The sequence below is a fragment of the Erigeron canadensis genome, chromosome 9 (assembly GCF_010389155.1).
Source record: "Erigeron canadensis isolate Cc75 chromosome 9, C_canadensis_v1, whole genome shotgun sequence".
Lineage (NCBI taxonomy): Eukaryota > Viridiplantae > Streptophyta > Magnoliopsida > Asterales > Asteraceae > Erigeron > Erigeron canadensis.
The window spans coordinates 34,451,467-34,466,209 of NC_057769.1; the positions used below are offsets into that span (position 1 = coordinate 34,451,467).

The 14,743-nt window shown below is 35.7% G+C and overlaps 2 protein-coding genes across 2 annotated transcripts; both read right to left on the reverse strand.

The window, feature by feature from the left end:
* Positions 1–4,104: 4,104 nt before the first annotated feature.
* On the reverse strand, positions 4,105–5,818 carry LOC122583667 (glutathione S-transferase T3-like). Its single transcript, XM_043756048.1, has 2 exons — positions 5,111–5,818; positions 4,105–4,644 (listed from the first exon to the last, which is right to left on the reverse strand). The coding sequence occupies exons 1-2, from the start codon at positions 5,816–5,818 to the stop codon at positions 4,105–4,107; spliced, it is 1,248 nt and encodes a 415-aa protein (XP_043611983.1).
* A 3,593-nt stretch (positions 5,819–9,411) lies between these two features.
* On the reverse strand, positions 9,412–12,720 carry LOC122582762. Its single transcript, XM_043755193.1, has 3 exons — positions 12,642–12,720; positions 10,855–11,996; positions 9,412–10,778 (listed from the first exon to the last, which is right to left on the reverse strand). The coding sequence occupies exons 2-3, from the start codon at positions 11,202–11,204 to the stop codon at positions 9,524–9,526; spliced, it is 1,605 nt and encodes a 534-aa protein (XP_043611128.1). The 5' UTR covers positions 11,205–11,996; positions 12,642–12,720; the 3' UTR covers positions 9,412–9,523.
* Between the last annotated feature and the right edge of the window lie 2,023 nt (positions 12,721–14,743).

Below are 14,743 nucleotides of genomic sequence, written 5' to 3' on the forward strand. Positions count from 1 at the left end.
GCTTTTATTTGGAAAAAAAAACTCCAAAATGAAACGCTAGTTGAACTTTAGCTTTTCGATGAAGTTTTTACTTTTTAAAAGTTACACAAATGCATCTTAAAGTTGCAGCTACATCCACCATACTAAACACTTTTATATAATAAAAGAAACACTTTTATAAAATAAAAGCTATGTATGTAAAAGAGCTTTTAGCAGCTTTAGAGTTTATGTATCAATTTAGTTTAGAACCGGCTTGCCATTTGGGCTCAATATATCCATATAGGCCATACTAAGAAGGGACATCAATTGCGAAAAAGCCTCAAAATTTTAGATTTGGGCTAATAATTGGAATTTCATTGCAATAAACATATCTTTTTTCTCATAATGAATATTCGTACCATAAAATTTGATATATTTACTACACAATATAATTATTAAAATATCTCTATATATATAATTCTCTATTTCAATTTGATGATGTGACATATCTCAGAGCTCGCCACATCATATTTTCCTACGTGGCGATCTCACGTCGTTAGTCTCTTAAACGTTGACACGTAAGCTGACATCTATACATACTTGACAAATCATCATCCAGTCAACAACCACATAGATTTTATTAATTATACATAAATAGCATATTAAAAAGTCATAAGCATGATTAAAACCCACAACCTCAAGTTTTTTATGTGAAACATAAACCACTTGATCTAATGAGATTTTTGTTTATATTTTGAAAAACATGATAGATATTTGGTCTAAAATCCCACGAAAATTATTAAAAATATTATTTATATAATTAGATGACACTTAACATATATATAAAAGAGATATATGGTAATAGTTTCTTACCTAAAATATATATTAATGACATATTCCAAATTTATAAAAGTTTCCATATTTTAAAGATCTTTTTAATTCTTATTAAAAAGTAATAATTATTCTTAATTTTTTTTAATATAATATCTTTTGAGATATAATTTCTTTTATTTATATTTAATTTTTATTTTCCAATATAAATATATTGCAAAAATATAAACTTTAAATTACTTGGAACATAAAAAAATGTTGTCTTAATTTAAGTTGAATTTATGTTTTTATACACTCTATGTTTAATTTTTTTAGGGTGGACGTAGTACGTAAAGAGGCAAGATGGTGATCGACTGGTGACCAGTTGGAACACCACCCGCCCTGTAGGTACCAAAGGGGTGGGTAGCAAAGTGGTGATGGTGGTGTAAATCTGGTTTTTTCCTCACCCTTTCACCTTTTTAAATTTATCTTTTTCTTTGTTATTTTATCACTCTCAACCTCACTCAGTATGTATATTATGTATGTTAATATGAAAAGAGAGTATACATACGTACAAAAATATAGAAAACAAAGGTGAAACTTACTTCTCATTCAATGACAGAATAAGCCTTAAATAGGCAAAACTACATCTCACGTGATCCTAAAAATAAGCAAAATAAAAAACCAACTCTACCTAAGGAATTGGTCATGTGTATGACCCATAACGTTTATATTCTCAATTGCATATAATTCGGTCAACCCCATGACTTTATACCATTTATTTGAAGGTGAAATATTCATTGCTTGTGGAATGGATGAGGGAGGATGAAAAAAGTGAAGATTTATCTTGAGGTTTATAATTTTTCCTTCTAATAATGTTTATTACTTTGTCATTTGACATTTTACTTCATTACATAAAAAAATATCTTCTTTTTTCGATGAGACTTTTTTTTTTATTATTATATTGAATATTTGTTGAACTATTTGATAGATATTTATTTAATCTCGTGCAATGCACGGGGCTAAACCTAATATTGTATACGTTAATAAAAACATATTTGTAGTAAATAAATCAAAAGTTGTAATACGAATATCACATTTTATTCTCACTTTACAAATATTTCATTCCTCAATTTCTGAGTTTCTTTTCCTTATTGACTTTGACGTTTAAATTTTTTTTTCTTATTTAACTATAGTCAATCACTCAATCACACAATTCAAGGAGCAAGAATTACATACTAAAAAAAATACAAGAACAAACAGGGAAAAAAAAACTTATATAATTGTACCTACTAGTGCTATCATGTAATTTTCATTTATTTTTGTCTTTTTTAAACTTGGATAAAAAATGAAGTTTTTGTTAGAGACTTTAAAAACAACACCTTCAAAATTGGTTTCACTAAAACCAAAATCACTTTGTGGTGCAAGGTACCTCCTCTATTCTTCTTTTCTATTAAAGACATTCTCAAGATTGAGGAGTACTTGGGCCTTAAAGGAACTGTGAGAAAAGTCGTCAAAGGTATTATATTCGTGTCTTGTTGGTGTATATGGCGAGCTAGGAATGAAAAAAGGTTTAATAAAGGATCGATCAATGTGGAAAAGATTTTTCAAGAGATTAAAGCTATGAGTTTCCTTTGGTATAGAAGTAGATCAAGGAATTGTACTCTTACTTGGCTAGATTGGAATAGTTTCAATATGTATATGTAATTTTCTGTTGTAATTTTGACGCCTACACCGTCTTTGGTGTGGCGTCTTTTTGATTGTGAATATTAGTTAGCTTTAAGAAAAAGGTAAGCCGACCTCTGATTTAGTTCAAAATTAATTGACTACGGAACAATATACTTCTAAAATTCATACATTTGGGTCTAACACATATCAATATAAAGTTACTAGTTAAATTTATACATTTGTTAGTATCTTCAACGAATGATAGATGGATGGTGTGTGAAGATCATATTAATGTGATTCCAATCCTAAAATTCTTGATTCGCCACCTACTAAAATCAAGTAGATCGAAACGTAATGGCTGGGAATCAAACACGATTCACATTTTTTCATGTTTGTCGTGGAGATGGATGACGGGGACAGATAATAGGCCGGTATCCATAACATCAAAAGCCTAAACATAAAATTTAGAAAATTTAAAACAAATCAAGTATCAAAAATTTAAAACTATCCCGCCAAAATAAAATAAAATTTAAAAAAAAGACCCAACATCAAAATCAAGCATAAGCACAAATTTCACAACACTTTACAGCTATTAAACAACTGAGATCGTACCGTCCAAAGCGCGTCATCCGCAATAATAAAACCAGAACCAAAAAAGTATTCGGAAACTTCAGAAAGAAGACCTTTAGCATAAATAGTCCCATAGTTTCTCAAAACATGTTTAGCAATAACAGGATCACTTACAATGACAAAATTTCTTGGGCCAACAACTAACCTATTAATAGGCCCATAATCATTCATCCATTTAAACAAAGGTAAAAACATGGCCCCACCCAAAGAGTCATAAACATCCTTAAGTTGTGCATTTGCAATTGGGATATTTGAATTGTCAAGTGGTGTAATGGAAAGTAGTGAACTTCTTAAGGATGTCAGCCAACCTGGGCTGAGCCATGACCCATTTCGGGATTTGGGTTTTGGATTGGGTTCAAGTGAGGATTTAATTGTGGATGGGTTGTGGGTTGGTTTGTATAGAAGAAATTTGGGCATGGATCGCTTGGTGGAGATACGGTGGGGGGTTGTGGAGGCTGTAAGGGGGGAGAGTGTGTGTATGGAAAACATGGTGTGTGAGGATGAAAAAGCAAGCTGCTTGGGGTGGTATTTTGAACTTTATATACGTTTATATGATGAGCATTTTTATAATGGTGGCTGCCTAACCAACTTTCAAAGTTTATGATAAAGATTAACAGATGTATAATAAATTAATAATAGATTGATTTTTAATCTTGTGCATTGTAATAAAGCAATAAATTTTCAAATTGTGTGCTTTGTATGTATCCGAACAATCAAAGAATTATAAGGGGGGTGGGAGTGGTTTCCCAAACCCCAAAATTCCCCAAATTTTCACATCACTATCTTCTAATAAAAACCCTCCACCTCAAACTTCCCCAATTTACCCCAAATCACCCCAAAACTATGGCGCCACTCACCCCAACCCCAATTTCCAAATCATCATTTTTATTTCCATTTATTTTTACTCTATAAATTTAAAACATAAAAAAACATTCATTAATAATTAAAAAAATACATAATAATACTTGGAAAAAAAATTACGACGAAACTAAAAACAAGTCCAACAATTATTCAAATGAAAACATTACACGAACGAAACTAAAAAGGGCATTGCCATCCATGTCTTGCGGCAATTTCGCGTTTCTCGCTAAGAACGATTTCCAACATCACGGGATCGGTTATATGAGCATGCGAGTTGGTGAAAAACAAGATGTCCCGCTGTCTTGCGCGCCTCTCATCCGTCTCGTGTTTTTCATCCAAGTATCTCGTCTTCCTTTTGGCGTACTCGCTAATGTCATCCGCCACAGTTGAAGAGGCGGATCCGGATGTGGATGCCTTCTTTTTCCCCTTTTTTGCTGCCGCTTCCAATGGAGGGTTTGGGTCTTCATTCATGTCGGGAATGAAGTGCCCGGTGCTGGCCGTCTCATATTCTCCAGATTTTCTTTTTGAAGAGTCGCTACGTGAAGGTCCCATGTCTTGGTATATTTGGAAACATTCTTGCTCGGCCCATTTGTCGTGTATCTTCACAACATCCCATGCGGCGTGGTGAGGAAATTCCTTCTTGGTGCGGGTCTTGAAATCCGCCATAGCGACTCTCATAATATCCAAGTCGTTGCACCCGCTTCCCTTGGCTTGTTTCTACAAAAAAAAGAATACAATATTACAAAACTATATAATTATTAACAACTACGAACAAAACTATCTTATTTTTAACAACTACGAACAAAACTATCTTATTTTTAACAACTACGAACAAAACTATATAATTATTAACAACTACGAACAAAACTATATAATTATTAACAACTACGAACAAAACTATATAATTATTAACAACTACGAACAAAACTATATAATTATTAACAACTACGAACAAAACTATATAATTATTAACAACTACGAACAAAACTATCTTATTTTTAACAACTACGAACAAAACTATCTTATTTTTAACAACTACGAACAAAACTATCTTATTTTTAACAACTACGAACAAAACTATATAATTATTAACAACTACGAACAAAACTATATAATTATTAACAACTAAGCAAAAACTATATAATTATTAAAAACTAAGCAAAAACTATATAAGTAAGAGTACCGCTTGATTGTATAGCCCGTTGAAGAGACCCATGGTGGCGTTCATTTGTTTCCACTTTGGCGTTAACCCATGAATGGTCCGTGTGGTCGGGCCGACAAGTGTGGTGTAATGCTCAAGTACACGACGCCAAAAACCATCCGCTTTTTGTTCATTTCCATATTTTTTGCATTTGGAAATTTGAACCCAAGCTTGTGCCAAAGCAACCTCTTGTGCCGGCGTCCAATTTTCACGCTTTGTCTTCGTCTTTTTCCCGCAATCTTGGACTTCTTGCACGTCATCATCTTTTTGAACATCGTCTTGTTGGGTTTCCGCTACAATTTCAACTTCTTCGTCATCTTGATAAACATCTTCCTCGATCGGAATAAGATCGTTCATTCTAGCCATGTTTAAGAAATGGGCGTTGGTTTGCGAAGATGGGCTTGAACCGTAGCCAAACATTTGTGGAGACGCCGGTTGTGGATAATAAGCGGATGGAGTTGAAGGTTGAGAAAATTGATATGGTGATGGATTAGAATAAGATTGATTTGGAAGAGGTTGAGAATATTGATTTGGAGGAGGTTGAGATGATTGAGAATAAAATTGATTTGGAGGAGGATTATTTGGTGGAGGCATGAATTGATTTGGATGAAAATTGGCATGCATTTGTGGATCATTTAGGCGATATTTTGATTTGTTGAAAGGATTTGTTTTGGTTTTCTTTGGATCCATTGGTAATGGGTGTTTATTTTTTATAAAGAAGAAGTGTTTTTTTTTATAAAAGTGGAGGTTTTTGGATTTGAAGTTTGTGTTGTGTAATGTTGTTTAAAAATGATGTTGGATATATATAGTGGGTGAAAAGAAAGATGGGTGAGATTTTAAAAAAAAAAAAAAACAAACGGTAACAACAAGTAGCCGTTGGCTGGGTCCCACGTCCACATGGCAGCGGCTGGTTGGTTGTTTGACTTCAAGCGGGGCCCCCACGGTTTTCTCTCTCTTCGGCGTTCAAACCCCAATCCGGCTTCACCTTTCCTCACCCCGACCCATCGGCGGCGGTGTTCCCGCGCAGGGCCGGGGTTCACCGCGCCTCACCCCGTTACGACTCCCACCCCCCTAAGGTTGTTACACATACCCGGATACATACAATTTAAAAGTTCATTACATACAATTTACAATATTGAAGTTCGATAATCGATACACATTATGACAATTCGTGTATTCTAACATACTAATCTTTTTTTAACCTATAACCCATATTATGTTTAATGTTGTATATGTTTGATACATTAATTTTATTAACAAGAATAAATGAATAATATGGATGTCATTGATCAACCGATGGAAGTCCAAAATATAAATTTCTTACGTAATATCGACATTGGCTTGCCTATGAATTTGACTATCCAATGCAAGGTTTATACCACCTTTACTATACGCTTTTTCTTTAAACCTCCATTAATTGTGTTTATTTCCCATTACATGTAACGAAAAAGAGTTTTTTTTTTAAAAAGACAAACACGAAAAAGCTACTTTTCTATGGATGTCATGATCAGATGATTCAGATGATCACCAATTGTAGCATGGTTGTAACTTCTAGCACCAATATAGAATGTTTTCTATAATAGTCCAGCATGAGCAGTGGAAGTATATACTTGAAAAAACACATTGATCATTTTTATCAAAAGATTGAACATCAAATATAATTCAAATAGTCGATTTTATACAAATTTTCCTAATTTTCTCAATAGCGTATATATCTGCTATTCAGCTCATAACTCATGATCATTTTTATGATTTTATGAAAGATGTTCCCAAATGCCAAATAGACAAGACAAGCCAAGTCGGGTTACATTTTGGAGAGGTCATTTGGGTCAAATGGACAGGACAAGCCAAGTCGGGTTACATTTTGGAAAAGTCATTTGCATCATAATACTATGACGGTGTATGAGGAAAGTTGAGATGTAAACAACTGACCCTACCGAAGTAGAGATGCTTATTTTTTCGGTAAAAGGCCTTCACCCCTGGTTAAAGATTATGCAATATAGCGGAATACTAGATTGACTATTACAAAACATGTCATAGAGCACCGTTTAGGAAAAGAAGTATAAACTACTTTCCTACATTACAACAAAACATCACGTCTATTTAAGATAGAAAATGACATCCGCCCTTACAAAATATGAGGATAAAGTAGTAGAAAAGAATATACATAGGTGGGGAAGCTGGTCTTCATGGACGAACATGTGTTCTATCATTTAAGAGGATAGGATGGTCGTCGTGATTGAAGATGACAGTCTACATGTTGTTGCAATTTCATAAGTAGCCTATGTATGAGAAACCAAATGTTTCTTGAAGGTTGGAATCTTAAAATCACACAAATGTTGGACAGTTAATTGAAAGTACTATGCACCATGGATAACATATCAGCATCACTCACCTTGTATCAAAAACAAATTATGCATGGTTAAATATTTGGCTTATATTATGCTTTTCGTTCGACTCAAAAGAGATACAACAACCCAATTCGATCTCTAATTAAATAGTGGATACCAATCTTGCTTTAAATTCGGTATCACTGCACTTGATACGCAACCTGGAATGATAATGATGATTAATGCATTAGGCACGTACGTTTGTGTACTTATGCATCTTCTTCTTCTTCTTATTATTTTTTTTCCGAACAGCATTATTATTTTTATTATTGTTATTATTATTATTATTATTAAATATTTTGTCATTTTTGATCCATCTATTGAAATTAACTTGAAGGAATCCTCACTCTTGTTACAAAAGCAACTAGGTTAGCTCGAGCACAACATCAGATTTCTATACTACGGCTTTGAATGTGTTAGAGAGTCAGTCAATCAAACTACACCATTCCACTTAGGGATGAGCTTGACATGATATCCAAGAATCCCAATCCCAAAAAGTCCCAAAATTCCAAACCAATCCCGGTACCGGGAAAGTATTAGAACCAATCTAGCTAACTAGAACTGAAACTCATTGAAATGTGGTGCAACTATGTATGGTGTGATGCACCAGCTAAAATGCTTTTCTACCATCTGATTTTGGTACCATCAATTACCTGTTCAAGACACGATACCAGTACCAGATGCTCACCCTTAATGGCAATCTTCTGATAATCATTTGAAACCCACTTAAACAATAGATAGTACTCCATATATCAACGAAAGTATAACATAAAATAGCCTTTTCAATACAGGAGAAGAGAATTTAAGAAATGATGAGCACTCATGCTGATTAATTTATGAAAAAGCTAAAATGGAACATGAATCACCTTGACTAAACAAAGGCCTGGCCACATGAATCAACAAACAAATTCAACGATGAGCCACAACCCTAAACCAAACCTTGAACTACAGAAGCCACAAACAAAAGAAAAGAATACAAAGAAGGAACCTATCTGAACCACCTCTTGACTCACATTGTCAACGCGAGACACTTTAAGGAGAAAGTGTAACTCCCAAACTCAATATAAAACACACAACACATCATCAACCGATGAAATTTATAACCACAAGCAATTTAAGGTTATAGTGATATGCACCCATAATCCATCACATGACAACAACAAAAAAAAAGTTGGAAATGCAATCTCAAACACTCGATACCATAAAATCAGTAGCTGCCTTAAACACAAATGAGACAACTAATATAGGAAAGTACTGAATAATAAAGATCTGTCCTAATAATAAAAATGTAGAATCAAACAAGTCAAAAGTCAGGCATTTTAATTGCTCGAGAAGTTAACGCAGATTTCACAACAGTTGATCTATGATGTTTAGGCAGAGCACATAGATGACTGGATAAGTCAATAGGCAGGGCATTCTAACCTTGTTGGAGTTTCTCAACATAATTCTGAAAGTAGGAATATTGTTGCAGGCTTGCAGCCCCTGTAACGTCTACAAACCAAGAAATTAGAGCTGTCAAACACAAAATCTTATATGCTTACTGGCGTACCAAACATTTTTAACCAGGATCTTTTGGACAAAAAATCAAATAAAACTACCAAATAATCTTGGGAAAAAAAAAACAATACACAGAATACTTACACAAAGAACCATTTGGTCATAATCAAGTTTGGCCACCACTACCCTGCAAATGCTCAGTTGACCATGGTCAACATGGACTTCGTGGAATAAGTGTCACAGAACCCACACATTGGTCCATTGCGTTGAGACTGGGCGTTGATACCCAGTACCGAGCTATAATTACGCAGAAAGGGCATTCTTTTACACACCAGTTAGGCAAGAAAAGATTAATAAGAAGGCATATTTCCAACAACTTAAAAGAAAAAAAGTCGATTAGTAAACATAAAAATGATTAAAAGAAGCTACAAGTTTAACGTACCACATAGTGTTATAATGAATAATAATGATACATAACCCATTAAAAAAAAAATGATACATAAAAAAGTCAACTAACACCAACTTGGTTCAATCCATGCAAGAGGGTTGTGATGATGCACAGTCCTGAGTAACCCCCCAAATATTGTTCCATGTTTCTGCCATTGAATGTGTGAAACAAGCATGTTTCGAGTGAATAGAACACTACTTTCCCGTTTGTGGGATGCAAACACGGAAAATAAATCTTCGCCATTTCCGGCGTTTGGGCGTCAATGCAGAGACACACTGTATCAGAAATATAAATCGTGTGTTTTCCTAAATCATCTACTTTCTCCCATTCTTCTGCTAAATCATTATGCTTGAATACCTCGACGGAATTTTCAAACTTGCCCACAATGACTACTAAAAGATGTTGATCGCACTTCGTCATGTAATATAGTGCCTCAGAGTTGCAACCACTTCCCGGGATTTTGGCTTCAATAACCTTCCAGGAGTAATCTTCTTCCAGCAAATGTTTTAAAACCAAGAGTTTTCCCTCGTCACACAAGGCATAGAGATCTCCTTCATGAAATGTTGGAAACCGAATAGAGCTTATATCACCCAATTCAAGCGTACGCCAGGTTGGTTCAGCTGAACCAACATCCAAGGCATGTAGATAATCAGCTAAATCTTCAGGTGTATCAAACGTTGAGATTGGTTGCGGAGCTACATAGAAGACGTGAACACAGGTTCTTGAATTACGTGATGTAAATCCAATACCCATACAGTTGGGGGAAGTTGGTGGTGCTGTGAAACACAAGCTTTCGAAAGTTCGATACGATACTGGAAGCTTGTGTATATCCTTTGTGAAGGGGTTAAAAAATACTAGGTGTGGAAGTAATTCTTCGTCCCAAACCCTAACCAACAACCATCCAAACCTGGAACAATATATTCCACTGCCTTTAAGAATCGATATTTGAGAATTTTTCATGAAGTAATGGTCACCTGACATCGGATATGTAAAAGTGTTAATGCCTCGATTAGTGTCTAGAACCACCAGCCAAGGTGAAACTAATGAATAGCTCCGTAATCTCCTTAATGATGTTTTGTTGTGACATTGAATCAGAGGCGCTGCTAGATAACACTGTTTGCATGTAGCACGAAAGTTTATGTATTCCACACCAACACAAATTTTCATAATCGTCTCCAATATATCAAACGGAATACTAAGCAGCCGTTGTTTGTTAGACCCAATCTCGTCATTTGTAAGTGATCTTACTACTATCTCATCCTCTTGTGGTTTAGAATCAACTATGCATTTGGTTTCTCCATAGTCATCTTCCAACCTACACAATACTATGATTTTAGGAATCATTTTTCATTTAATTAAATACAAATTAGAATATAAGATAAAAGCTATACCTGTATTCCCACATTAATACATGGCTTGTTGGCAGCACTGGAAAAGGCATAGTAAATGGGAGGATGGTTTTATGGTTAACATGGTATGAATATACTATGTTGTCCATTTGATCACCACGAATGTGTATATAACCCCCTAACTCTGAGGCAATTACAGAGTTGTAAAATATCGAGCAACCATGATCAAAATCCACATAAAAGAGCCCACCTTTGAGGTCTGACATTTCCTTCCACATTCCCTCAGTTATGGATAAGCCTGCAATATCTTCCTCTTTTAATTCTTCCACCCTCGTATTAGTCAAGTCCCAACCTTTAAGGACTTCTAGTTCTTCCCAGTTTATACTAGCCATGTCTAGTATATGCAAGGTAACAGCAAGAATTGTTTTCTTTGTTCCCTCGACGAGAATGCAGAATAACTCTGTAGAAGATCCTTTCAGAAAATAATTATAATTTTCCTCAAGGTCGTCGTCCAAAGAAGGGTAGCCAGGAAAAGGGCATGGCCCAAAAACCAACAGTTTTATCACAACTTCTTTATCCTTAACTGCAATGTCAATTTGTATGACAAAATTGGCAACTGAACCACCAGTACTTTAACGCATATAACTTACCATTGCAACAAGTAAGGCTATGCAATAAACTACCATCAATAGTTATTTTCTTCAGTTGTTTAGCGTATGACATATCAGTCCATCTTAACTTCTTTCTCTTACAATCTAGTCGACAAAAAACAAAAGCAGGTTTGTTGGTTCTTGTTAACAGAAGAACTGAACCCGGAACATTGGGAGGGGATGACAAACAACATTGTTTGATATCATCGTCCAAATCTCCATCCTTTTTCAACATATTTAACGGAGGTAGACGTATGATCTTAGACGTCAGTGAGTTCCAGAGTGACCACATAAGATTAGTGGAGAGAATCACCCATCCATGGAAAAAACCTCGGATAACATTCCCAAGCAACTGGGGAATTCGACACCGGTAATAAGACAGGGGGTCGTGTATGTTGTAGAAATAATGGCCTCTTATTCCGTCGTCTTCAAGGCACTCGGCGACCAACCATGGATGCTTTGAACATAGGGGAGGCAACTGATCATAACATACCAAACCATGTTTTTGCTGCTCCATCATCATCATCTAAGATACTGTAGATACCAAACAACTATGAATACTCTCATCAAAAAGGTCATCGAAGAAAGACCTGATTTTCACATTAATCATCCAAAAAAAACAACCTAAAAGTCATCCAAAAAAAACAACCTAAACCATCCAAATTAGAGTCAGTTTTTACTTAAAGTCATCAAACAAAGACCTGATTTTTACCTAAATCATCCAGAATAGAGAGTTTTACATAAAAGATCCAAAAAAGACTCAATTTTGACCTAAACGACTTGATTTTTGGAGCTATAAAAACTAGATTTTTACTTAAAGACGTAGGAGAAAAACCTGGTTTTTACCTAAATCATCCAAAATTACCCGATTTTACCCAAATCATCCAAAAAGGCTCAACTTTACCTAAAGTCATCGCAGAAATACCTGATTTTTACCCAAATCCTCTAAAGACTCGAACTTTACCAAAATCATATAATAAAGGCTCGATTTTTACCACAATAGACAAAAAAATAACCTAAATCATCATAAAAAGAGACCAACAACAACAAGTAACTATTTATTTATACTCCTAAAAACACTAATAATACAATAATTTGGAGAAAACAAAAAGTAATTATTTATTATAAACACTAATAATGCAATAACTTGGAGAGGAAAAAAAAGGAATTCGATCATACCTCAAATTTCTCCTTCAAACACTAAACCAATTTGTCCGACTCGAAACTTTATTGATAATAAGTTAGGGTTAAATGCAAATCGTAAGGAAGTGGTGTTTGGTTGTAAAGAAGACGATTATATATGTAAATCATCCAATTTTCACTTTAGTCCTTTCAGTTTTAACTTTTCTATTACCCGCAATAAAACTTTTTGGTCCTTTAAGTTTCAACTTATTTATAAACGGGCTATTATAACTTTTAACTTAAGTCCACAATACTGTCGTCGTGCGATGAATGTATCGGTAGCGTTCGGGAGACCCACCAGAGTCGCCGGGTAGAGGAAATATGTACTCTTCTCCCGGGTCAGTACGGTAATCTATATATTAAGTCCCACAGTGTCACAATATTCGGGTGAATAATGGACACAGAACAGTTGTAGAGGCCTCCTTTTTTGTATCCAGCCGCATGAAACAAATAAAATGAAATGAAATTGATGACCGGCTATGTGGCTTGATGGGATTGGAGAGTCAACAATCAACAAAAAATTCATCTCATCGGCCCGCTTTGCTAATCCGTGGACCAAGGGATGTAGGCCTAGGAAAACTTGAAAGAAAGAAGCAATACCGACGGTACCAAAAGAGCTAAGTCTCATTCACAAATTCATCTTTGTTTATGCTGAGTTTAGTCCTACTTCTGATTCACCTCCATCCATCCAGTCAAGTAATTCGCTATCGGAAATTCTTCCGCCGCCAAAGACAGACAGGGACAAATCCAATCCCTTAATTCTTTTATCCCAATTCAATTGTTGTTTGATGTAATAATAGAGGTGTCAGACAATAAGAAAGATTCAAGATAAAGACTAGAAGAAGGGGCTTTCTTAGAAGAATTCCCACTTGGACTGGTAGTGAGAACCCGATCTCCAGAAGCTAATTGGCAAAAGAAAGGGCCTACTGATAGAGCTGGCCGGGGGGGGGGGGGGGGGGGGGGGGGGGGGATACTAGTTATCAGGTCAGAGAGAGGCTTGGCCCGTAAGCTGGCCCCCTTAAAAAGCCAAAGGCGGAAGCTTTTTTTTCTTTAAGCGCAAAAGTAGCGCTTAGAAAGGAGAGTCTTGATGCACATTCCGCGACATAGCATGATATTGCTCTGATGTTTTTACAATTATCTTTTTTGAAGCCATCACTTATATTTATCGGATGGGTGGGCGAAGGTATCTTCTCTCTTCTTTCATGGGGTCTCCTATATAAATCTAGCCCGTTAAGTAGCCGGGTTAGATTAATTGTTATGGTAGATCCAATCGCTGTCACTATAATCTCATTTCGCTTTTCCTTATCACTAGTACGAACTAACTTTTTACTGGAGGGAAGGCTGGGGAAAAGCATAGAGAGCTTTCAAAGATATACGACCTTAGGTATCTGACCATAAAATACCGACCTTCTAACATTACCGACTCATTTAATAAGAAGCTCACTCGTGCCATTTGACCTCGTCCTATAAGATTCATACTTAGCTCGAAGCTCTCTCATCCGAGTGGAGTTAGGCCCATTTCCTAGCCTAGTTTGCTAGTAGGCTTGCTTGGTCTGACCAACGGAAAGAAATGGGATTTTTGGGCGTCAGATTCTTCTTCTTCTCTTACGACCTGTCTTGCTGTGGAAGCAGTGGCCGGAAGCTTTACTACATCAGCTGTAAAAAGCGGAAGGCTGGTGGCGGAATATCGGCCAAGATACGTCGTGCTGTTGAAAGAGCTGTCAAACTTACTTATCCGAGACTACTCTTACTTAGGTTGGGGTGGCTGGTGGTTTCGGGATCCCGTGGAAAATGCTTCTTTTATGCCTCGGGTATTAGCTACAGCTCGTATTTTTGGGGGAAGAGGAATGAAAGAGGGACATCTCATTTCTTTCTTTACATGTATATGATTTCATTCGACTAGCAGCAATCTTCGATTCTGATATCATATTAGGAGAGGGGGAAGGAAAGTCAATATGAGATTTTCGTTGGTTTTTCCAACGAAAGAGTGAAAGATGCTCTTTTATCCTTATCCAGAAGTACCAATACCCACTGCTACTAAGAACCATGATTGACACTTGAAAGTAAGGTGAAGACTCTTTCCCCTAATCCATCCATGA

Bases quoted from the DNA above. Each gene is read 5' to 3' on its own strand.
- LOC122583667 (XM_043756048.1), bottom strand. From the start codon at position 5,818: ATGGATCCAAAGAAAACCAAAACAAATCCTTTCAACAAATCAAAATAT. The intron at 4,645-5,110 runs GTACTCTTACTT...TTTTTTTTGTAG, and splicing joins ACGGGCTATACAATCAAGCG to AAACAAGCCAAGGGAAGCGG.
- LOC122582762 (XM_043755193.1), bottom strand. From the start codon at position 11,204: ATGGCTAGTATAAACTGGGAAGAACTAGAAGTCCTTAAAGGTTGGGAC. The intron at 10,779-10,854 runs GTATAGCTTTTA...AGTATTGTGTAG, and splicing joins GTATTAATGTGGGAATACAG to GTTGGAAGATGACTATGGAG.